General features: G+C 35.2%; 1 protein-coding gene across 4 annotated transcripts; it reads left to right on the top strand.

The window, feature by feature from the left end:
• The first annotated feature begins 213 nt into the window (after nt 1–213).
• Jarid2 (Jumonji, AT rich interactive domain 2) lies at nt 214–25,703 on the top strand. Of its 4 annotated transcripts, none has more exons than XM_088260929.1 (16): nt 214–283; nt 9,164–9,208; nt 14,073–14,269; nt 14,825–15,025; nt 15,735–15,782; nt 16,526–16,662; nt 16,754–18,115; nt 18,473–18,709; nt 18,993–19,191; nt 19,927–20,180; nt 20,593–20,736; nt 21,187–21,353; nt 21,734–22,028; nt 22,377–22,550; nt 23,248–23,355; nt 24,386–25,703. In XM_088260929.1, the coding sequence occupies exons 2-16, from the start codon at nt 9,165–9,167 to the stop codon at nt 24,608–24,610; spliced, it is 3,792 nt and encodes a 1,263-aa protein (XP_088117055.1). In that variant the 5' UTR covers nt 214–283; nt 9,164; the 3' UTR covers nt 24,611–25,703. The 4 variants fall into 4 exon arrangements, with proteins under 4 accessions (XP_088117055.1, XP_088117056.1, XP_088117053.1 ...); XM_088260927.1 differs by lacking the exon at nt 214–283 and adding an exon at nt 6,663–6,776; XM_088260928.1 differs by lacking the exon at nt 214–283 and adding an exon at nt 8,126–8,217.
• The last annotated feature ends 465 nt before the right edge of the window (nt 25,704–26,168 follow it).

The following is a 26,168-nucleotide window of genomic DNA, read 5'->3' as shown; positions in this document are numbered from 1 at the left end:
AGCGGCGTGATGGTTAGTTATTTTTTTATGAAATACAAATAAACACATTGTCTAGTAGAATCAGAAGTGTTTTGTTTTATTTATTAAGTAATTTTGGTCTATTTAATATGGAGTGTACAATGTTCTGATATTAGCTCGAAGAACATCGCTATCTGAATTTATCTCCTAGAAAAATTATTGTTTTTTTTAATCTTTTTAACAGTTTTATTTATAAAACAGGTGTCGCTATTTTGCTGAACACAAAGTGGTGATACTGTGCTGATGCATGGTGCGTTTGCTTATGGTAATTATTTTATATATTTTAAATGTTTTCATAATTATTTGTAAGTACTGAATTAATATTTTAGTATTTTTTTTTTAGATTCAAGTTTTGTACTGACATTTCTTGGTGGAACTGCATTTTATAGGATAAAATAACAACCATGTACTTTTTTCCACTTTAATCTTATTTGACCAGCGACCGGGGTTCACCAGTCTGAATATGTCGGTCAAATAAAATTAATGTGGAAAAAACTACTAAGTTATTTGAGTCTAGTGTATGATGTTTTCATTTTTTTACAATATAAATAATAAAACAGTCTTTTTTGACATCTCAACATAGATGAAGATGAAAATGGAACTGGGCATTTGACCTTTAAACAGAGCTTATGACCTGTCATATGCTGAACAAGTATTTGTACACACTCAAAATATTGTCAATAATAATAATATAATAAAACCCTTATCCGCACCCCAATGGTGCATAGGGCACTGTGTCTTATAAACGCAGTGTTATCATGATCGTTTTACTTATGAAGGAAAGGTGATCAGCCCTCCGCTTCAGGTACCAGTCCATGGTAATATTGAATAAATATTACAGTGAAAAAATGACTTATATTTATTTTTACCCCCCTTGGGAATCGAACCCGGGACCTCCAGAACGGTAGCCGAGCGTGCTGACGATTACACTACGGAGGCGGACATAAAAATGTAAATTATAACCAAACTCATTGTCAATCAAAATGTAAATTATAACCAAAATGTAACTTTGTTTTAAAATCGTGATTTTAAAACAAAGTTATATTTTAATTATAAAATGGAATCACAAATTTAATGCTTTAAATATAAATTATAAAAATATTAATGTACGTTGATTCAAAATCTTAAATCTCCTAAAGTGATTTTACTCTACTGTGTCTATTTTGTCCGCCACCAAAGTCCAAATGGTCAGCCCGCTCGGCTACCGTACTGGTGGTCCCGGGTTCGATTCCCAAGGGGGGTCAAATAAATATAAGTGATTTTTCACACCAATATTTATTAAATATTAACCTGAAGCGGAGGGCTGATCACCTTTCCTTCATGTGTTAACGATCATGATAACGCTGCATAAAAATTACCTAAAATATTTTTTTAAATCTGAACATCAAAAAAAAATACCGAAATAATGTATCTATTTTATAAATTCAACGCCACAAATATATTACTAATAGTTTTGGCGTTTAATTTGTAGAACTCTATTTTAATTTATATCATAAATGTTAGAATCAAACTTTTTTTTTAAATTGTATTTTATTGTAAAAAACGCATAAAAATCTGATTTGTGACATTATTTCGCCTTGTTATGGCATTTTCAAACTAATGTGAACCAAAAAATAGTTTTAAAATGCCATAACAAGGTGAAACGATTGTCACGAATCCTATTTTCAAGTGGTTTGAACAATATAAAACAATTTAGTTGACTCTAAAAATAAGAAGAAAAAAACTAACTAACTAACCATCACGCCGCTTTCCCGCAGGGGTAGGCAGAGAGAATAGAATGCCACACCACTCTGTCTTTGCAAACATTCTTCGCCTTTTCCACGTTCATCTCCTCATACATACCCGCCGATTGTTACGACCTGATTGTTACTTAACCTGACCACTTGAAAGTGGTCAGGTTAGGAGTCTAAAAAAAAATTCACTCTAAAAATAAGTCGATCCATAATCGAATCGGCAGTCACTTTGTGATAAAATATATCCTTTTTTTACAACATTTTGAGTGTGTCCAAATACTTGTTCACAAAATCTGGATTATCTCCAATTAAGTACAGGAGTTATTTTCATATTATTTTTTGACATCTCATCAAAGATGAAGAAGAATATGGAAGTCTGGGCATTTACGGGGCTGACGATAATTTATTGTTGTAAATAAATTATCTGGTCAAATTATAAGCTTAATAATAAAAATGAAAATGGTATTTTCTGGCGTTTCTCATGTGTGTGATTATAATCCAGGATTCGGACCTCACATACTAATATAAGAGTTTCTGCTTAATAAAAAGCTTCTTTACATCTCACCAATAGATGTCTCTAGTGAAGTTCTAGTGATTCAAGAACAAGGTTTCAAAATTGGTTCATATATAGAGAACTTCCAAGAATTTGAGTAGTGTGGTTGTCAATAATGGGTAGAATTGGTGAATGTTACACGTGTGTAAAGTGATCACTTAAACCAGCCTATGACGGTCGTCAGCCCCGTAAATGCCCAGACTTCCATATTCTTCTTCATCTTTGATGAGATGTCAAAAAATAATATCCATTTTTATTCAAGTTAAGGTATGCTAAGTAAAACTCAAATTGAATTTAACATATAATATTTAAAACAAATATATTAGCCGACCATAATGATATCCGAATTCAATCAAATGTGGTCCTCTGTGTATTTTGTAGCGATATTTACATAGAAGTTGCCTATTTTCTTTCATCACCGATATTATAAAACCAAAAATAAAAATACTTGCCCACCGACGCCGACGTCGATGGCGGGAACGTCTGCCGCCCTCCGGGCGCCGCAGTGGTCTGCCGTCCTGTTGGTTGGAAGATATTGCTATAACCCCTATAACAATGAAGGCCTGTGTGAGAGATAAGATGAGAGAAACAGGGGTCTAATTCTTATTTGATTCAATGTGAGATAAACATATTTTCCAATTTGTGCAAAAAAAAACTAATATTTATATACCATATCGCTCACCCCTTTCTACAACGTCATATATCAAAAATCGTCAATTTTCAGTTGTTCATGTTTTCGGAATGCCCAGAAAATGTACTATATCAATGCAAAAGCGGCATATTTTTAACTTAATATTTACCCGCTACAGGGCAGAAAGTGTTGTTTATGCATTTTGAAGAAAGGGTATTAATAATAATAAATTTGGATAACTTACATAGCGCCATTTTCGTAAAATAATACCTCAAGGGCGCTTATTGTTTATTTATTTTTTTAATATACTAAATATTTTCAAATGGAGAAAAAACATTTAGGTTTTACCTGAAAATATCTGTTGCACAGTAAAAAGTTCAATAAGTGACTTGATATTTATTTTTAATACATTCTATTGTATTTTTAAACTTTAAAAACGATCTCCTGAAAATCTAGTTTTTTTTATCTATGACGTTGTTGAAAGGAGTGAGCGATATGGTATAAATATTAGGTCTTTTTTGCTTCAATATTTCAAATAAAACACAAAAAATAATATTTTAAACCGTTATCTTTATTTCGTATTCTGATGAATGTGACAATTAATTTATTATAACAATGCATATTCACAGCAAAACATTATTTAATATATTTTTTATTAGTTTATCGTAATTTGACGAAAATACACACACATACTCGTATTTACGCCAGCGGTCTTACGGTTTGAATATGTGTACAAGGCTCAAAATAGAGTTTAGAAAATAAAACTAAAACAAAATACATGATAAAATAAAACAAAATACATTTTGAGTGTGTAAAAATACTTGTTCACAAATCTGGGTTTTCTCCACTTAAGAGTTATTTTTACATGTTTACATCTCAACATATGTAGATGAACAAGAATATGGTAGTCTTGGGTATTTATCGATTTTCAATGATATTTACTAGTTTCCCAGTATGTAAAAACAATCCGGGTTTCGGATCTTGCATACAAATAAAAGGCTCTCTGCTAAATAAAAGCTTTCTCAATCCGACATACATGGCTATTGTGAACTCATATGTATTGTGTGTTATGAGATTAATCATATATCTACGAGTCCCGACAATTTGAGTGTTGCGTTTGACAACCATGGTAGAAAAGCCTGTAAATACCTATAATTCCATATTCTTCTTCGTGTATGTTGATATGTCAAAATGTAAAAACACGTGAGTTTCTTAAATTTCTGATCGATTTGCCGAATATGTTTTTTTTTAACCAATCGTTTTCTGATGATAAGTCAAACTAAATGTAATCTAATATAAATGTAAGCTAATATAAATGATACAACAGAGGACTTCAATTAGATTAGGCACTTAGACATATTAGAAATCAAAAAGGCAATTAATACTAATTTACAATTATAAATACACAAGTAAATGATTTTTCTATAAGTCCGTTATTAAATATGTTACCAATCACTCATCATCCCTGATCCCTTTTGACTGTGACTGCAAATCAACAAAAAAAAATAAAGCCACTGGAGATCTACCCAAGCTCCTTTGCCTAATCATCAAAATATTTTGAATAATTTTGTAGATGGTGTTTTAGTATAAATCAGTCTTGATAAAGAAGCGGTTTGCTTCGAAACCGGTAAACGTTATAATTAAGTTAGAATAAAATATTTATAGTGATTTTAAAACAAAGTGTTACATTTTCATTTATGTATTAATTTTAAATCAAACACAGATTTTTTGAGTCTACTAAGTTGTATTTTATTAACAAAAAACACATAAAAAATTATATTGTGACAATTGTTTCGCCTTGTTAGGGCATTATCAAACGAATGCCCTAATGCATTCGTTTGATAATGCCCTAACAAGGCGAAACAATTGTCACAATATAATTTTTTATGTGTTTTTTGTTAATAAAATACAACTTAGTAGACTCAAAAAATCTGTGTTTGATTTAAAATTAATACATAAATTAAAATGGAGTTCTACAAATTAAACGCCAAGTCAATAAATAAAAAAATGTTACATTTTCATTATAAAATGGAAAATCACAAAGTAAGTGCTTCCAATATAAGTTATAATATAAATGAGTTGCGCCACTCTAATTCTCATCTCTCCTAAAAATATCAATTCGTAATATAGAGTAACAAAGTCATTGAAAATCCATTGTAAATTTTGTTTGAACACTGATGAATATTATCTTTCTAATGCTCATTTGATGTCAGAGGTCAGTCCAATTTGAAATTCAAATTGCCAAACAAATGAAATGTATATTCGGAAAGGAAAAACATCGCAATCTTATCTGTACTTTTGAAATCACAAAAATGACATCTATAGGCGTTTGTGCACTACAAAAAATTTATCGACCGGCAGTCCGGTTTTGAAAAATGAAAGCAACTACGACAGTTTAGCGTGATCCACTAGTACCATGGGACGGAAGCCATCTTTCAATGCTTGCCCTATGAACTGTCAGATCTATAGTTTAAGTGCGTCACTATTTTCTTAAACTATTAATATCATAGGTTTAATAGATCCAAATAAAAGAAATCTTACAGCTACCTTGTCAACAACAAAAAAATTTGGAGATACAATACTTATTTGAATAACAACGGTTTGAAAGACTGCTGACAGACCACCTTTAGACCTCTAAAAATATTCAAATTCGCGCCCATACTGTTCTCTCAATCTTCAATCCTGTAACCATTCTTCTTCTGATTTTATTCAATTTAATCGTATTTTCATTTTTTATTTATTATTTGGAACATTTTGAGTGTGTCCAATTCCTTATTCGCAAATCTGAGTTTCTCGACTGAGGAGTTTTTTCTTCATTTTGACATCTCAACATAGATAAAGAAGAATATAAATAGTATAAGAATATAAATATAAAGTTTATAAAATGTGCCACAAAGTATCTGCGAAAAACATTCAAGAAAATATAAATAGTATTTAAAGTAAAATGTCCGCCTCCGCGGTGTAATTAATAGCGTGTTTAGGTACCGTGCTGGGGGTCACTGCTTTCTTCTCTCTCATGTAACAAAATGTACATAATAAACGTGACGCGTTCTTGAAATTTCACTCTCAATCTCGTCCAATTATAAATGATCGAATCGCTTTCACTTAAAAAATAAGTTTTTTAAATAAAAATAATTATAAATAAAATACAAAAAAAAATATGAAAAAAATAAGTTTAAAAATATATATATGTAAAAAGAAAACCCAACGACAGGTTATGTTTATTAGTTCTGTAAACTACAAAGGAAAAACTATAAACATAGTATCTTGGTCACGAAATATTCAATAATGTAATTAAATATTCAATACTGTTAGAAACAACGCCCTGAAGAAAGCATCCTCACAAATCAATAACGACATACGAATATGTCCGAATCGTGAAATAAATAACACTTCAAAGTATGACAAAATTAATGTACGTAAGTAGGTACCTAGAAATATCAGATTGTTTGGACGCTACAACTACAGAGCGACTAATGAGTAACTGTTACTTAGCCGATTTTGATGGTATTCGGTACATTTTCTCGGTTTATATTCTTTACAGGTTGAGTTTTTGAAGTCGAATAGTCAAATACATTACGAGCTAAACACACGCAGTGCGCAACCAAATTTGTGCACTGATTGGCGTGATTAGATTCAAATGATCGAATGAAGTATATAGTTAGGGTTTTTAATTCGATCCCCCATGACTACAAGCATCGCAATTTTTTTTCGTTTCTGTTGTCTTTGGTTTTTCGCCGTGAGTTTAGCCGGTGCAAGTTTTCGGACGTGCCGCGGATGCCCTGTTTAGAGTTCGAACGGTGTGAAGATTAAGATATAAAGCTGGTTTTTATTTAGCAGGGTGAGTTTATTCATCTGTCTTAATGCCTGTACCAAATAAGTATGCTTGACAATACGTTTCGTCCGGAACTGACCTAGTATTTCGTGACTGAAACAACTATGTTTGTTTCAATATGGCGTCATTTTTTCAACGCCGATGAAACTCGGTTATGCCGGTTGCCGGCAAATTGGCAAAGAGTCCTACTAAATGGGGCATTATTGTCACACCATAATGCTTGCCTCGTTTGTTTGAGTTGCTACGGAAGTTTATTGTGATATACGCTGAACGATAGTTTGTGACATATCGTTTGTTGTTGTGGCTTCGGCGCTATTATTATGTTGAGTGTTTGATTCTACTATTCTTTTCACTTTTTTGTTGTCAATATGTAATATTAGATGAGTCGATGATAAAGCTTTTATTTCTTAGTGTTATCCAAAATGGCACCGAAAATACTGAAATGATTTTTTTCAGCTAAATCAAATAATTTTCGGTCTAACAAATCATGAAGAAAGGACTCTTTACTCAATCAATATATTTTAATTTAAAGATAAAATATCGTGTTATTTTCCTGTTATTCTTCTCCCCTCATGTTTTTGGAACTTTTTACGACGTTTTTGACGCTACAACAAAAAACTGGAGTCGGCCATTTTTTCTTTTCCCTCTATTTATTGCTATTAAGGGAAAACACTTTCCTTTGAATCGTCTTATTTATGAATACTATTTGCCAATTCCGTCTTCCAAAAATAGATCAAGGCCGCAATAAATTGAATAAATCCATTTGTTATCTTCTTTCTTTTCCCTCCAATTTTCAGAGAGAGAAAAAACTTCTGAGATACTAGTGTTTTTTTTAAATCATGCTACTCCTGAAAGTTTGTATACTTAATACTTAATGGTTTTATCCTGGAAAAAAGACAGATTTGCGGCCAGGGTACTTTTAATTACTATGTGTATAACAGTTACGAAGGCATGGCCTATCAAATAATTTGATATTAATATTATGTACGCCTAAATAGCACTAATGTACACAAAATGAAATCTGGGCAATTTTGCCTTCTATCAGGATGCATTCACTAATGTACAATAAATAATAAAGAAGTAAATATGATAGGAGTACATTGATCTGTCAAAGTAAAATTATTTTTATTAATTTTTAAATTGATAATTTGACAATAGATATCGGAATGATAAAATAAAAATTATCACTGTTTCTGACCGTCCTATAAACTTATCATTCCTAATATAGACGGTATCAAAATGGAATACTCTTTGACAGTAGTGTCAATGATACCCCTGTTTACTCTATATAGATTTTTATAGTCCGCCCACACTTTGATAAAACATTATCTTTTTTGCAAATGAGCCAGACACTGATCACTTGCATCTCCAATCTTGTGGAGAGAGCTTGTGTCCCTACAGTGGACTGCTAAATGTGAAATAGTTTCGCAAACTTAGTCGTACGGTGGTGAGTTTATTTTTTGACATTACTAAGTTATTTTCAGTTGATCTTAAAAGTATATTAATAGCCAAGTCAATTTATATGCTATTACATATATATATATATATATATATATATATATATATATATATATATATATATATATATATATATATATATATATATATGTCCGCCTCCGTAGTGTAATGGTCAGCACGCTCGGCTACCGTTCTGGAGGTCCTGAGTTCGATTCCCAAGGGGGGTAAAATAAATATAAGTGATTTTTTCACTGTCATATTTATTCAATATTACACTGGACTGGTACCTGAAGCGGAGGGCTGATCACCTTTCCTTCATGTGTAAACCATCAAGATGACACTGCGTTTATATGACGCAGTGCCCTATGCACCATTGGGGTGCGGATAAGGGTTTTATTATTTATTTATTATATATATATATATATATATATATATATATATATATATATATATATATATATATATATATATATAACTTCAGAATGGTGAATTTAATAGCGTATAAATTGACTTGGCTATTGATATGCTTTTAAGATCAACTCAAAATAACTTTGATGTTTTTTTTTTTGTAATTTTAAATCATTAGAACATTTCAGTTTTACATATCGTAGTCGTACAGGAGAAAGTGACCAACTAACAAAACGTCAAACGTTCGGGAGGGCCATTTAAGTCACGTTTGCTTGTCAAAAAAATAAAAATCAATGCAGTTAGTCATATTTAACAAGCCAACATATCATACCTCCAAGTTTAAAATCCTTTGGGATTTTTTTAGTTCAATATCAAGCTAATAAGATATCAAATAGTCAATGATCACTTTTTTTTAAAAAATGCACTTGGTCACTTTCTCCTGTATGACTACGATATGAAATAATTTTTCTGTTTTTTTGTTGCTATTGCAAATGCATCTTTTATTAATTTTTAATTTTTTCTTACAGTATGGGGAAAGAAAATTCCCAAGAAACTACGACCACAGCAAAAAGGTAAGCTGGCAAAATTTAGAGTATTGTTGCATCCTATTCATGGCGTTGACACTTCCCGGGACAGGGACCAAGACTACGGCATTTGATTGTCTTCACATCAAAAAAATAACTTCCGACATATCTTACCGCTGACTGAAGTAAAACTTTTAGTTTCCAGTTATTATTGCTTAAATCGATAGAGAAACTATCTAATTATATGTTTACAAAGTGACGGGACAATTCTAAATCTTTCCAAGAATATAAAGCTGAAAGCAGATGACCGTCGAACCAGATATATAACCGCTCGCCTTGTTGTTAAAAAGTTTGAAACGTATTTCTTCCCGTTTTTATTTTCACAGTTTTTCTAAATTAGCGGGCGTGAAAGCTAAAAAACTAAATGACATGTTTAATTGAACTTAAGTTTTTTATTTACTTCAATATTAAATTATCTTGTATGTCATCTAAAAAAAATGTCTAAAAGTTTATTTAAATAATTATTATAGCACTTTAAAGTTTATTTAAAAATTTTAATAAATTTTTTTTTAAACCTTCAAAAAATATATTTCTTTTTTTTCTGCCATTTTTTAGTTTCTTAGACATCTTTTATGTATATTTTTTATTCTTTGAATATACAGTCGAACTCCGTTATAATGAGGATGAAGGGACCGACTAAATTTGCTCGTTATAACCGTTACTCGTTATATTTGAGAATAGGTATTTTTTTTAAACATACCTATCACACATAAAGTATGTTATATGGAATGATCACATAACACAATATGCCGCAATTGAAACAAAATTTATACAATTCACCCATCACACACATTGCTCACTCCTTTCAACAATGTCATATATCAAAAAACTTGATTTTTAAGGAGATCGTTTTTAAGATTAAAAATACAATACAATTAATTAAAAATAAATATCAAGCCACTTATTGAGCTTTTTACTGTGCAACAGATCTTTTTAGGAAAAATCTGAATGTTCTTTCTCCATTTGAAAAATATTTAGTATATTTAAAAAAAAAAATTAACAATACATTTTCTTCAAAATGAAAAAACAACACTTTCTGCCCTGTAGTGGGTAAATATTGAGTAAAAAATATACCGCTTTTGCTGGGATATGGTACATTTTCTGTGCATTCTGAAAATTGACGATTTTTTATATATGACGTTGAAAGGAGTGAGCGACATGTCAGATATTGCTGTCAATCCAGTTTTCCTATAAAAATTGGAAAATCCGGTGATTCTTTCAGTACAAAACCATTGTACCAGTTTTATCAAAACTCATACGATCAAAGTTCCTTTTTTTTTTTTTAATCCGTGATGTTCTTTTTAAATGCAGATGAAAATTAAAACTGAGAATGATAAAAACTTTTTATACACCTCAACATTTTTCGCCCCATGTTCTATTTCACAAATAATTTCCGCCTTTTCACGAATCGAGAGACACTTTTTATTATAAGTAGATATGTTGATAATTTGAGGGTTTGTTTTTACTGACCTGAAACTATCGCAAAAATCCCCGAAACAAGCATGACAATCAAAACTATAAAATAAGTTATTTATTGTAATAAAGTAGGTCCTTACAGACATGACAAAGCTTGCAATTTGCAACATGCAATTAAAACCCACATGCGTGAAACCTTTTTTTTACTGTCGGTGACAACAACAATTTAGTACTAAGAGTCATAAACGTAATCCGATCCCGGCGGCAATGGTCTAATTGCCCGGGCGGATTTTATTGCTTAAGGTCTAAAATGTTTTAAAACATTGAAATATTTACAACATTTAAATAAAAGGATGATATTTTTTTTGCTCGCTATAGCCGAGAAGTTACTTGTTATAACCGTGAATAAATGTATTGAAAAAATCAGAAACCAAAATGTCATTGAATGTTTCCTCGTTATATCCGAGATCTCGCTATAATTGTGCTCATAATAGCCGAGTTCAACTGTATATAAAAACATATCTCAAAATTCAATAACTTTTTTTTCTTAAAAAATAAAAACTAAAAAGTGGTGTTTTACAACATTCCGATTCAGGACACCCCCTTAATCCTAAAACTAAGCGTGGCAGTGGCCATGCAGGACACGCTAGGGAGAACTTTGGGCTGCAGCTCCCGTGTGATGCTGTGATGCAGATTGTATCATAGTTTGCTGGCGTGAGGCTTAGCCGCAATCACAATTGAAGCGCAGAATGACACCTGTAGACAATTTGTCTAGTTTGATGCCACATGGTCACCGGTACAACAAAGCTGGATTCCGTATGATGCTGGTAATCAGGCACAAAACACAGAAGGGTTGACTTTTCTTCGTCACAAATTACGTGGATCCCATGTTCTCCAAGTTAAAGTATTGTGACCATCTGTTTTTCCACTCTTCCAAATCCCATATAATGACAGTATTCTGAAGGGTAGAGGCTTCAAATCCTTGATGGATTTTCATGATAGTTTGCACACCCAAACTCCAAGTTACGGAATATTTTTACCATATGGCGTTCTGGGCCATGATAAATGTTTCTTATCGTAATGTAGACGTTAGCTGGAAAATAATCTGTCAAACATTCAGATTTTATTTATTTTTTTATTTACCGTGCCCCACTCAAGTGACAATTGTTATTACACAATTGAGTTTTTATCAATCCTATCATTAATATTATTAAATATAATAAATCTCAATAATAACTTGAGGATCGAATAATAGCAATTGCCGATACCTACGAAAACATTTCTCAGAACATGCAAAAGGCAACTATTTAAAATGCATTATACATGTGGAACGATGACCAGGAACAAAAGGATTACATTGTTTCAAGAGCAGTGGACCTGAAGTTGTTGAGTAGGCTTTTCAGCAAACGTGTTGAAATTCAGACTTTGAATTCAGGTTACCGAAACAATTGAACAATGCCTTCAGAAACAATATAATAGGGGTTTGTGCCAGCATCATCACACAGTCGACACCAGTCTTCCGACGACGTCGCGAGACTTCCATCTCATACCCCCACCGAGAGCTCCACAAGTACCATCTCATTCCTCCACTGGGAGCGTGATTAGGACATCTCTATATATCCAGCGGTGAATTGTTTGGTAATTGTGATTATAGTCTCTTGCAAATAGCCATCGGTGGGCTGAGGACTGTTAAACTCACCTCCCGCATAAGATGTGTTAAATACGCAATAGCAAACGTAAACACGATCGACTGATGCCGCAATGGCATCCGTGGCTTGTCACAGATGTAGGTACACAGTGTGCATGCACAGGATACCTACCGCAATGCTGCCTCTGCGGAATTTTAAAACTGTGCTTACTTAAAAAACGCGCCTCGTATATTGTAAATATATATATATATATATATAAATAAATACCTATGTACCATTGAATTGTTAGAAGTGAATTGTAAAAAAAAAAATTATATAATTTGTGTATTACAAGGGGGATGGTGATATCTGTGCGTGTGTAGCTATTTTCATGTTTTATGCGTTTGCACATTTTCCAATTTTCATTAATCTTTTTTTCTTCACAAGATTCAGCAGGAAACCCACTGGCAATCTCAATATTATTTTTGTTTCTTTAACCGTTTAAGTGCTGAGATTTTTTAAAAATAAAAATGCTAAAAATGTTAAAACTTGTTTGTTAAAAAAATGTTAAAAATATTTTTGCAAAAAAATGGATGTCTATTTTTCACTAAAAATTAAACAAAATTTTTTTTATTTGTCGATATTATTGACAAATTGGTTTAGAAATGTGCATGCTGCGGCACAATCTCCCAGCCCAACCGCCAAAATACACTGGCATCATTGTCGGTATACCGACGGCCGCACTATTGTCAAAGTATACTATAGTTGATGTCTCAGCTCTGTAATGGTTAAATTTTATTGATTCATTGGTAAACTGCTGCAGACCAACTCCAGTTGTGACTTGTATGCAGTTTCTCATACTTGCGTCCATGCCTCAGTGAGCGAGGCATCTCTCATGGCCTGGATCATCAGTTCATCTGGACTAGGATAGTATAGTATTAGTACTAGTTTTGATGTTTATGTTAGAATTGCGAATATACAACATTTCACCCACCTTTTTAAAATTTGGTCGCTTTACATTGGAAGGCACCAACACGCGTAATTAATTTATTAAATGTAATGGAGTTTTGTATTGTAATCAATAGTAAAAGTTGTCTTTTCAAAAATGTGTATTTATGACTAGTGTTGTCATAAATAAACATTTTAAAAAGATGTTTTTCAATGGATTTTCCTTTTTGACCCTTTGCACTGGAATGTTTTTTGCATATCTCCAACTTAATCATATTGCCAGACTTATTACTGTTTAATTGTACTTGTATGATTCTGGTTTACTTACTGAAAAGTAAAAAACCAACATATTCAAAATATTGAAGACTTTATTTTCTTGTCGCCATAGCAGCGGTAACTCTAGTAGTATGGCAAACCATGCATGCCGCCTCTATGGCGGCACTTCAGTGCCAAGGGTTAAAACTGATTGCTGTAGAAAATTACATTTACAAATGCTTTGTACGGGGCGTGGCAAGATATTGATTTATAAATAAGGGTAATAACTTAATTCAATGCGATTCATTTTGAAGAAAAATAATTCTAAACTTTATATGGCATTCACTTATTTTCATTAATATTATATAGCATTGATTTAGCGTCCCGTAACTGTAACAGGAGTTCCCGTATCTGCGAGGATGTTTTTACTCCAGTGATTTCCAGTTTATGTAATACACTAGCAGATAGCAGCGTCATTATATCATGGTCACCTCGGAGCTCCCATCCAGCGGGAAACCCATCTGCTCCGGGGTAGTCTGTGTCAAGTTACCCGCGAGGATACGGCACAGACTGACTGCTGGTGTTCAAATGAATATTGCTTGCAGATCTGGTGTGCAAGCTCAGAGGAAGTACGCCCATGGGGCGCCCACGCCCCCCTCCCACCTGAGTGGGTCGAAGAGCTCCTCGCTGCCGGCCACACCACCTACCCAGACCCAAGAATTTATGATGCAGAGTCAAGATTTTATGGCCCAAGAACAAGCATCCTCAGCTGCCGATTTTTTGACATTCGTCGCACATAAAGGTAGATCATAAATCAAACTTTTGTGAAAGTACAAGAAAGACACCCGCAGCCGGAAGCAATTGACGGCTTCAAATCTGTAGTACATGCTGTTTGCTAAAATGATAAAAGTAGATATATCGCTCACTCCTTTCAAGAACGTCATAAATCAGAAAACTTGATTTTTCAGGAGAACGTTTTTAAAGTTTAAAAATATAATAGAATGTATTAAAAATAAATATCAAGCCACTTATTGAACTTTTTACTGTGCAACAGATATTTTTAGGTAAAACCTAAATGTTTTTTTCTCCATTTGAAAAATATTTAGTAAATTTAAAAAAATAATTAAACATTTTTCTTCAAAATTCCAAATCAATATTTTCTGCCCTGTAGCGGGTAAATATTAAGTTAAAAATATGCCTCTTTTGCTGGAATACACTACACGTTACACACATGTAAGTGATCACTAAAACCAGCCTACGACGGTCGTCAGCCCCGTAAATGACCAGACTTCCATATTCATCTTCATCTTTGATGAGATGTCAAAAAAATAATACTGATAAATTTCTTTGTGCATAGGTAAAACCACAGGTTCGGCGTCCAGACCCTACTCGATTCCTAAAAATGACTCGACTGTTGCGGACTCGTATCCTACGGTCGACTCGACTCTCATGGCCGACTCGACTCCCATGCCCGACTCGCCTTTGGTCGACTCCACCTCAGTGTTGGGCTCAACATCATCTAGGCTCTACTCGTCACCCGTCGCCAAATCCTCAAAGAGTATGTTCACTAAATTTTCACTATTTGGTATAATTCAATTATTACGAAGATTATTTTGTTTATTTTATATATAAAAGCAACGGTGTACGTAGCGGTACATTATTTGGCAATACAACCTCACCCAGATGGTGATAGGGGGACCAACTACACAAAGGGAAGGTGATCAGTCTGCACTCCAGATTTTAGGATCTAGAATGGAATAGAAATATTCCTACTCAAATACTATCGTATAAATTACTAAAGTGCAGAAAAATAAAGAGTTTGATGTAATTTGTGGAAAATAACAATTACAAATTTGTGATGTGAACATTACTTAATGTTTTCATCATAAAATTAATGTTTTTAAGAAGCAAGAGATTCAGTTGGCAACATTTTTATCAGGGTACTACATGAAGTAAATCAGGGTTTAGTTTGTATGAATGTGATATAAGAAATACCTGATCCCGCTTCCTTATTCTATCATCAAATTAGTCATGAAATTTATTTTTAAAAAATTAACAAAATTTCGACGCGTATAGAGCGCGAGAGACGCCCAAACATTATACAGATGGGAATTGTATAGTGAGGGTCGGGCGGCAGACTGCCAGAGTATAATTAGGGTCGAGGTTGATGAACAAACCGCCCGACCACAGTCTGTTAAATTTTTCGCATTTGTTAATTCAAACATCGGTTTAACGGTACGAGCCTTGATTTTTTAATTGGTTTCCAGTGTCATACATGCCATGCGGCGAACCATCAGCTATTCCACCGGTGCGAGGTGAGTTGCAATTTGTTCTTTGAGTTCAAAAGTCTCACCCGACTATACCACGGCACCTACCCGTGCCCTACTCACTTTTTCTTCATTATCCAAAGTTGGTAAAAAATGGATTTAAAAAAAAATCTTTTATTTGCGCTTATAAAATTCACTCTCTAACCGCAAGGAATTTACAAATGTAGTAGTACATTCGTAAAGATTTTAAGCACAATTCACGTAATTTACTAGATTATGACATTTGTACAGATTTAAAGCACAATTCACGTAATTTACTAGATTATGACATTTGTCAAGATTCAAAGCACGATTCACGTAATTTACTAGATTATGACATTTGTACAGATTTAAAGCACAATTCACGTAATTTACTAGATTATGACATTTGTACAGATTTAAAGCACAATTCACGTAATTTACTAGATTATGACATTTGTCAAGATTTAAAGCACGATTCACGTAATTTACTAGATTAAGAGAGGATCTGTCCAACCCCCTTTTTTATTAAACTTTCTATCTTTTCTAAAAAAAAAATCTGAAAATCCCAAAAGAATTTTGTTTTTTTTTTGTCATTAATTATGATTCTGAGCTAGCATGTACATCACAATGCGCAAAACCAGCCATGTTATGAACAAGGATATTGGGTGACATGTAGTAATACAATACTTGAACATTGCCCACCTATGTGGTGGGTGGTGGGTCAGGTGGCGGGCGAGCTGTTTTGTTAGTGCGTAATGTTTGGGTTTCAGACTTCATCCCGTTTGGGGTTCGCAAGCAGGCCAGCATGACTCCCGCCCCCGCCGTGAGACCTTACACGGGCCCCACGCCCCTGCCCAGAAGCCACATGGGCCCGGCCACTCGCAGCGCCTTAGCTTTGCAAATTTTGGTAACACTATTTGAACTATCCTGTTTCATTTCATTTATTGTCGCTATAATTAGCCCATGTCAATATGAGTTATATTTGGCTGTTATTTCAGAGAAAGCCAGTGGTGGATGCTGTGAGGGCCAAGGGAGTTATTAAAAGAAAGAAAAGAAGATTACGCGCAAAACCAAAGCCAGTTCCACCATTAATCGTTCCGGCGAAAAAATTTACAACAACCATGTCTTCAGCGACAAGAGTTACAGCGACGAGGGTTTCTGCAACAGTAGCTTCAGGAACTAAAGCTTCGACGACAACAGTTCCAGCGACAACAGTACCAAAGACACAAAGTTCTGGAACAAATCCCGATGTTGTTCAGCCAACGCCTTCATCCTCCGGCATGATGTTACGGCCCACGCGTAAGGTAGTTCAAAAAGCGAGGGCTGCGAAAACTAAAATCGTGAATGATAATCCCGCATTTAGGACAAGGTCAAAAGCCAGCACCCCAAAACGCCAGCACTCCGAAACGAAAGATTCCACCACTCCTCAAAAAAGGAAGGTATCGGAGGCTGAGGGCGCAGGCGCAGTTCCCTCAACCAGAACCAGGTCTAGCTCCAAGGCCCTGCGCTCCATTGATTCCGACGAAGAGCCATTGGCTGCCAAGGTTGCAAATAAGACCCCAGTGAAGAAAGTCGCTGTTCCGGCTCCCGCCAACCTCACTCCACTCACTCGAAACGTCTTCCAAACTCAAGCTCAGGTACACTTCTCCCCCTCGCGTGGGGAGGAGTGTAAAAAAACTAAGTTTGTAAAAAGACATAGTGAAATTGAGCGTTGGTTGAGGGAGTCCATCGAAGCCGGTTGCGCCTCGGAAATCGGCACCCAAGAATTGAGAGATGCGGTGGAGCAGTGCGTACCACCACTTCCGGCAGAAGCCAGGAAGCATACCAGCACTTCGGAAGTGTACGAATTCGCTTCCGATAATGAAACCGAAGTCAGGGTCCCACGAGAGTCCTGCGAAGACAAAACGGGACATCTTTTCTATATTCCACTCCAAGGAGATCACGTCATCGAGGGGGTCGGAGTAAAAGTTAACAGCCCCAATGAAAAAATTATCATGAGGGCAAAACTGGTCTCCAACGCTCCCGTCCAGGATATGGGCAGCAAGGATCACAGCTCCTTGCACTTCAACAGGACTATTACTTACCCCCAGTCGAGGACGTTGACGCAAGACATTTTTGATCACGTCTCCCGTCGGGCTACACCCCGCAAGACAGTGGCAACCAACACGTTGTCGACTACCGGCGCTGCTGTTCTGGTGGCCGCCGCGTCCGCCCCCCCGGCCGCCCCAGCCGCTGCCACCGCCGCCGCCGACACCTCCACCTCCCCCTCTCCCGGAACCGCTGGCTCCAACTCCAGCGCTACCAGCGACGTGCCGCTGTCCAGCAGCATTGTCTATAGACCGTCAGAACCAGAATTCAGAGTACGTATTGCCATTAACACGAGATGCTTATTGAGACCGAAGCAGCCACGGCACACCATTTATGGCCCCTCCTGTGCGGGGTAAGAAGTGCATGCGGGTTTTTTGACTCTTAGTAAGCGTTAAGCGATTATTAGTAACATTAATATAATTTCATTTAGTATCAATGAACACTCGCCTTTGATGGGATATCAATTTGATTTATGAACAGTGCAAATTTCACAAAAATACTAATCATCAAAAACATCTTCAATCAAAATTAAAAAATTATCAACCAGTCTTATTGTGTTGGTTAGTTTTTTTTTATGAAAAGGTTGGAAATTTCTATCTGCTTTTTTTCACTGTGTAAATTGTTTCCAGGATCCCATCACATTTGTGGAAGGGGTGACGGAGGAAGTGAAGCGCTTTGGGATGTTTCTGGTGGCGCCTCCTGCCGAATTCCAGCCCGAGTGCCTGGTGTCGGAGACTATGCGCTTCACACCGCAGAGCCAGTACGTCAACAGGCTGTTCCGGCGCTGGGGGCCCGCCACCCGCTACCTCTGCGCCTTCCGGAGACATATGGAGCGCGAGGGCGTCAGCGCCAAAGCAGCCCCCAAGGTACCGAGCCGCCTTGCAAATGTCAAAGTTGTACAAATATCACTATAATAGTTGATCATATATCACATTTAATCACCGAAAATGATGCGGAATGCATCCAAACACATGTCACAGTAGATTTTAAAAAATAGTGGTATTTACTAGGCAAAACTTAAATTAAAAATAGATAGATTTTACCACAGTGACTGCCGAATCAATTACTGAAATTTATAATTTATTATTGATACTTTTGGTTTTTTGCATTTCCCAGATACTTTTCACACTTTAAATGTTCTTTTTTCAGATCAATGGGATGGAAGTAGATCTCTTGAAGTTATATGTAACGGTAGAAAACCTCGGTGGAATACAAAGTGCGCTGGAAAAGAAAATTTGGGCCAAAGTAGTGGAGGTGCTAGGCTTTTCGCCCAAAACGCCAGGCATCAACATCAAGCTTCAGGAGGCTTATTGGAAATACCTGCTCCCTTTCTGCGCTCTTTCAGACAGTAAGTACCTTATCATAATTGACACATTCACTGCTAAATTACAAAAAAACCCACAGAAACAAATCGACGCACAATATATTTTAGTTATTAAAATATCCAAGGAATTAATAATATTCTAAATTTGTTCATGGTATATGTCATGATGCGGGACCAAGTAGGGCTTGCATCTTACAATAACACAATGAAAACAACTTCAATGAAAATCACAAAAAAAAATTATCTCAACTCCTCGTGTAGACTCACCTTTAGTTTGCAAAACAATGATACTTACGAAAAGTCCGAACGGAATGAAATTTTCCTACCAAATGAACAAATACTAAACGATAATGCAAAAAACTAACAATGTCAATGTGCTCAGATTTAATTTTTGAAATACAGTAAAACCCCTATTTTACATGAGGTTTGAAGTACTTTTTATCATTATTAATATTAAAATGAGTTTAAACTTTATAACGGATAGATCTTTTTTTCTTCTTAGAGAATTTTGAAAGGCAGTTTTGGTAAAAAAGTTATAAATTTTTACATTATTTATCCACAGAAATGCTTTATCCTCATTATAACCAGAAAATTTTAACATTATATACCGAGACTTCAAGAAGCAAAACGAAGTTGGTGTCTTCAGTTGTAAATAGATTTTGGAAAGAGACATCTACGGGCAGATTTTTCATCTTGCATTAACTTTGCCAGTGGTTAGATGAATATATTCTGATATAGAAATTTATTTTTGGTTGACAGCTGAAAAGGAAACTGTTTTGGGTGAGGTGGACGCAGAGTGGGCGCGGCGCTACGAGCGCATGAAGGTGCGCGCGGGGGTGCCCGCGAGCGGGGTGCAGCTGCGCGCCTCGCCCTCGCCCTCCCTCAGCGATGTGTGCGAGGACATAGAGGAGTGCGTCGTGCGCGGCAAGTCCACCACGCTCAGCGCCTTCCACCGCCTCGCCAACAACATGCACTACATGCTGTTCAGGAACGCCACACCCACTATCGTACAGGTCAGCACACACCTTCGTCCTACCGACTCGCGACAGGCAGAATAGAATTATTAGAATAATATAAGGCATAAAAAATTTCATATCTAAATGAACTTTCAAATAAAGCCATGTAACTCTTTAAGTATTTTAGTCTAAATAAACCGCAATGCCAGTATTTTTATATCTAATCCATTTCTGTTAGAGAAAGGATGTTTCTTAACGAAGCAAATGGAGATGATTGATTTGAAAGCATCCCACGGTAGGCTCAGTAGATTTAATCTAGATTGTAAAGCATCTTAGTATACGGCAAAGTACATAGCGAGAAAGTTTCGAACTGGATCAGAGAAAAGAATAGAATAATTTAACCAAATGTTCCATTTTTTTAAATTATTTAAGCCAAAGTTTTTTTTTAAGTGAAAGCTTTCTTCAACAGGTGGAAACCGAATTTTGGGAGAAAGTCAACAAGAGAGACTCCCACATTTGTGTGAGTGCAGGCTCCATCGATTGCAGCAATGGTTATGGATTCCCCAACAGGGGGGTGAAAAACCCGATATCCCGTCATCCTTGGAATCTTAAGGTAATAATTATAATAATTTATTAAAATTTTATTGTGTCCATTAACAGAAATTGACAATAAAAAAGTTTAAGGAGCATTGCAATGTTGTATTTCTTTTGTAAAAGAGTATGATCGAAATCTCATGATTACATTTTCCCACTTTCTGCACAGAAAGATAATATTTGTACATCAGGAAAAAAAGTTGTGATAATTTCCACTTCATAAAAGTGGGTAAACAAACCATTCTTTGGCGTTGTGTCAGTTAAGTAAGGTAAATGCAAATATATAATGAATTATTCGACATCTTCTGATGAATGTATTAAACCTGATGTCATTCAATTATATTTTTCCATGCATATTTCTTGTATTTGTTCTCAATGTTCTTGACACATGTTTTGGTGGTATGACGGAATGAATGCCTCTTGGTTTTGTGAAGAAGCCATCGTGACGGTTGCGTTATGCTGTTGGCAGGTGCTGAGCACCAAAAGCGAGTCCTTACTGAGAGTGCTGGGATCTGTAGTGGGTGTCACGGAACCCACGCTGCACCTGGGCATGGCGTTCTCCTCCTGCTGCTGGTACCAGGACCCACACGGCCTGCCCTGGGTGGAGTACCTTCACAGTGGTGCACCTAAAATATGGTAACTAGACTGCATTCTTACGCTTAACTTACTAGGGTGTATTTTATTTTATATTTGGTTTCTGCCAAATTTTGCCATTTTAAACTCTTATTTGGTGACAATTCACCTGCATTGTAGGGATTTTTTTTCTGTATTAAACATTACATGCGCATACCATTGTCGTCTTCGTTGCCTTCCCCACCTAACGACATCTTGTATATTTTTCTTATCCTTGAGTTACTTATTCCATCTCATAGACTCTTGCCGGATATACTCATTAGAGTCTTGGTTTCTTCAAGTAATTGTAATTCACATTTTAGTCAGCAAGAACTCCGGTTTATAGTAAACACGAAGAAGTTAGAATGTACATGTTTGCTGAGTAGAGTGGTTTTTGCTCGCAGGTACAGCGTGTCGTCAGCCCAGGGCAAGCAGATGCGCCGGGCCATGGAAGCCATCATGCCGGAGATCTGCCATCAGAAGAAGCCCATCTGGCTGCTATCGGACACGGCCATGGTGCCGCCCAGCGAGCTGAAGGCGCACGGCGTCATCGTGCACCGCACCGTGCAGGAGGCCGGCCAGTTCGTCATCGTGATGCCCAACACCTTCACCTCCAGCCTGTGCACCGGCTACAGCGTCTCCGAGAGCGTCTACTTTGCCCCCGTTACCTGGCTCTCAAACGCCATGAGCAGTTTTGATGTGAGTGAATGAATGACCTTCCGTTTCCTTTCTACTATCCAGTAACTCCGTAACTAGAGTAGCGAAGCAAAATATGCATCATTTTATTTACGGTATTACACTGTTACAAATATTTCTATTCCAAATTGAATGGCATTCATATTTCGTCATGAAAAATACAAATGTCGCTTTGATTTCCAATTAATTAGTACTGTTTGGTGGTTAGGCAAATAAGAACTTTGTTTCTAGCCTCTTATGCTTTTGTTTCCAAATTTGCGGATGATACAAGAAATGTCATTTTTCAATTTGATTTTTACAATTTCCCTACCTGAATTGTGTATATAACATTGGAGTTTTGTTTGTCATTAGGCCATATACCAAAGCTCAGAGCCATCGGTGTTCAGCCTCGAACAGCTGATTTTGGCAATCATTGCGGACGCAGATATGAGCTTCGTTATCAAGAGGAAAGCGGTTACCCTCCTCGCCATCATCATGTCGAAGGAGGCGGGCCAGCGCCGACTGCTAAGGAACATGGGACTCCAGGTATTAGACACTATATCGACATTTCTTGATTGTCTTCTCCAATAATATAGGAAAGTACCAATTAGACATTTTCATTCAATTTGCCATCAGGAAATGGGATGGGTAATTCGGACATGTCCGTGTGGGTTGCATACTGAACTAAACGGTAGTGGAAAATTAGCCCCTACTACAGACTTTGCCACATTAGGGTATTATCACTCGGGAGGAATATCTAATTTAACATACTCGTTTTGTGCTTATAACAGCCAATATAATCAATATTTTCATTCACCATTTTCATTTAAAAATTCGCCTTCGTAAAAACGTTGTTTTTGTAAGTTGTTAGTAAATGACGTCACAGAAATGAATCCACATTACTACTTTTACAGCTCTATAATGCAGATACATAAAGGGATATGCCCCATAACACACCCGATGACGTAAAATTTAATGACGCATAGCGGTGTCCGTTTTTCGTTTTATTCAAATATCTAAGGTTAAATAAACCTTAAGATCTGCCTTAGTTCTCTACAGATTTCAATAAGAATGTTTCCGATAGTCTTGTGATTTTTCATATTAATTTATTAGCCAATAAGAACACATCATGAGAATGATCAGTGTTGAGTCATAGAGTACTCTTGCCATATGTGTGTATTGCGGGTGTTACATTGTGACGGAACTGCGGCCTGATAAATGACCAATCTCACTTATTCAACAGGGTACGTTGGGTTTGCCCCGGTCGCCTTCCACGGAAAAGAAGCGGCGAGGAGTGCTGCCGGAGGTGGACGAATGCAACCGTTGCCGAAAGCAACTGGTGCTGTCTATGGTGAGTAGAAGACTTCCATAAAACCGCTCTTAGTTATAGTAACAACTTGGCTTATAGTTATGAAATTGTTCAACCGGGTGCCAAGAATTTAGGAGTCGCATTGCCCAGTCAACAAAGGTGCACGTTGCGCCGTAGAGAAGACAAGTTTGCTAACTCTGATTAGTCGGGTATTTGATTATAGCTATTTGTCACTTTGTGCTCCATTTAATAACGATAAGAATCATAGAAGAAGAAACATCATAATAAAAGCATCCTCTTACTTTATTTAATTACTCAATTTTAACTCTTTGTCCTTGAATTCCAAAAGTATGTATCTGAGAAAGGGTGGCTTTTGTTACTTAAAAGTAAAAAACAAAACTAAAATATTGTTTAACTCGCTATATACGGTACAAGAACTGCAAATGTAAGTCAATTAGAAATTTTTAGTTTTTTAGTGTTAACCTTTCCGGGAGTATGGACGTAAATGAACGTCGATGCGAATTTTCTTCAAAGGAGTATCGACGTTAATGAACGTCCAAGTCCGTCTGTCAGTTAGTATGATGTAACTTGTATAGCAATGACATCTGTGGATATTTGTATGTAATTTCGAGATAAAATAAAACCTAGAGATGGTCAGTTTTATTTCTTAATTTATTATTTTTACAAAATGTCTGTAATTATAATACATAAATTTTGTGAAAAAAAATCATGTAAAATGAAACCATTCCCCAGAGAAAGTTGGACATCAATTATTGCACTCTCGGAAAGGTTTTAATGTAATTAGGACACGTTTGAAAAATAATACCGGTCTTGTTGCCACCTCAGTTTCTGTTACAGATGAGGACTAAATTTTTAATAATTTATTCGCATAAATGAGTACCTATTACGGCGATGATAGTGGTTTAAGGATTCTTAGGAAAAAATCTCTAACTGATTTCGACTCTAAATTTGTTCGCTATCCTAAATAATAGCATTCGCGCAATTCTAGAATAAACTAAAAAAAACTGAAATTGCTCTTGAACTGGTTCAGAAATAGGTAATTATTTTGCAGATGGTGCACAGCAAAGATAGCGCCAAATATTGTTTGACCCACGGAGCCGACCTTCTCAAAGTCCAGATATCAAAGCACCACCCGTTGGACTTGTCTGTACCCTCCCCGCAAGCCTCCTGGAAGCTCTACTTTATGTACTCTCAAGAAGCCCTGGATCACATCAAGATGTCTGTATGCAAAATGGTGTTTGACGTAACAAACCCTATACCAGAGTTGACAGAATAAAATCTCATTTGTACCTTTTGCTGCTTTTTACACAGAAAAATTATATTCCCGTTTCACCTTCATATCAATAAACCAAAATTTACTAAGATTGCGCGCGACACCACCATTTCAAACTTTGAATTACAATTTTTTTTTTTAAATGTGTACTCATTTACTTCATGAATTTTTTCTGCGAATTTAAAGCCAACAAAATAAAAGAGGTAAATAAAACCTTCAATGATATCTGTTTGCACCAAGTTGTGCAAAATCAGAGTTAATTTATGTTGCCTTTTATCGCAGTGAAATGGTAGTGTAATTTTTCTGTGTAAGCAAGAAAATTATGAATAAGTTGATTGCAATGCTCTTGGATATATGTACAATGTTTTTGGTGATTCCATTCTCTCTGCACGGGAGCACTCGGTGTATGAGAAAAACATGGATTCTTCAAATTCCATCCACGCACTTGCAAACATAAACCTTGTGATTTATGTATCTAAATTGTGATATTATTAAAGCCAGTTTAATTGAAAAGTGAATGGTATACTCGTATCTATTGGTCTCATTGGTATACCCACATATTTATTATATCAGCACATTCTCTCCTTTTAATTTGACTTGTAAAATTGTTGCTTCAATGACATTGTCTGATAATGTTTTGATAGACGATGATATTGTGGACCATTATGCATTATATTTGGTGCATTTTCCCTAGTCTGTAATAGATACACGCACAAACCTTTTATATTTATAAATAAACATATTTTATATTTTCAATGTGAAGTAATATATATTTATATATTTGTGCATTGTACGTATATGTTGCGTACCTTCATAAATATCCAAGTATAAATTAGCTTTATCACTTACTCAGATATATTTTTATTAATTAATGCAAAAATTTAAATAATGTAAATAATTGATTTCACTAAAATATCATTCATTTAACTAGTCTTGTAAAATACACATAATGTAAATATGTGCATATAAAAAATAAAAATAATCAAATTTTGCCATTACAGCATTATACCAGAAATGTTTATGCTAAATTACTTCATTATATTTACTATTCACAATAGTAAATGTGTCTAAGATGTATTAAAAAAAAAAATACCATTACTAAACTGTTACATCATTATTATTATACATTGTAAGGATGTGAAAGATACAAATATAAAATAAAACAGAAATGTTATACTCTAACTGTACTATTACAGATTATTGGAAATATTTATGTGTAAAATAAAAATAAAGTTTAAAAAAAATCATACTACTGTACATAATATTGTAAATAAGTGTAAATTAAAAAATATAATATTTAAAAAAAAACCTAACCGAAATATAATTTTTACACATTGCATGAAATATGTGTAAATAAAAATATTTAAAAAAAATCATACTCTTGCTAAGCTATTTACACATTGTAAATATGTGAAAATAAAATAATTGAAAAAGATCTTAAATTTCATACTTCTACTTTACTATTATTACACATTAAATCAAATATGTGTAAATAAATATATTTATTAAAAAAATAGAAATGCTGATCAATTACTACATGGTAAATATGTGTATGATAATA

This window comes from Brachycentrus maculatus, unplaced genomic scaffold (assembly GCF_059751285.1).
Source record: "Brachycentrus maculatus isolate JH-2025_06_01 unplaced genomic scaffold, ASM5975128v1 h1tg000144l, whole genome shotgun sequence".
Lineage (NCBI taxonomy): Eukaryota > Metazoa > Arthropoda > Insecta > Trichoptera > Brachycentridae > Brachycentrus > Brachycentrus maculatus.
The sequence above is the reverse complement of the archived record's forward strand: the minus strand, read 5'-3'. Positions and strand labels throughout refer to the sequence as shown.

Coding starts and splice junctions, on each gene's coding strand:
- Jarid2 (XM_088260929.1), top strand. CDS start 9,165: ATGGGGAAAGAAAATTCCCAAGAAACTACGACCACAGCAAAAAG. Junction 19,192..19,926: donor TTTCTGCGCTCTTTCAGACA/GTAAGTACCTTA, acceptor TTTGGTTGACAG/CTGAAAAGGAAACTGTTTTG. Junction 22,551..23,247: donor TAAGGAACATGGGACTCCAG/GTATTAGACACT, acceptor CTTATTCAACAG/GGTACGTTGGGTTTGCCCCG.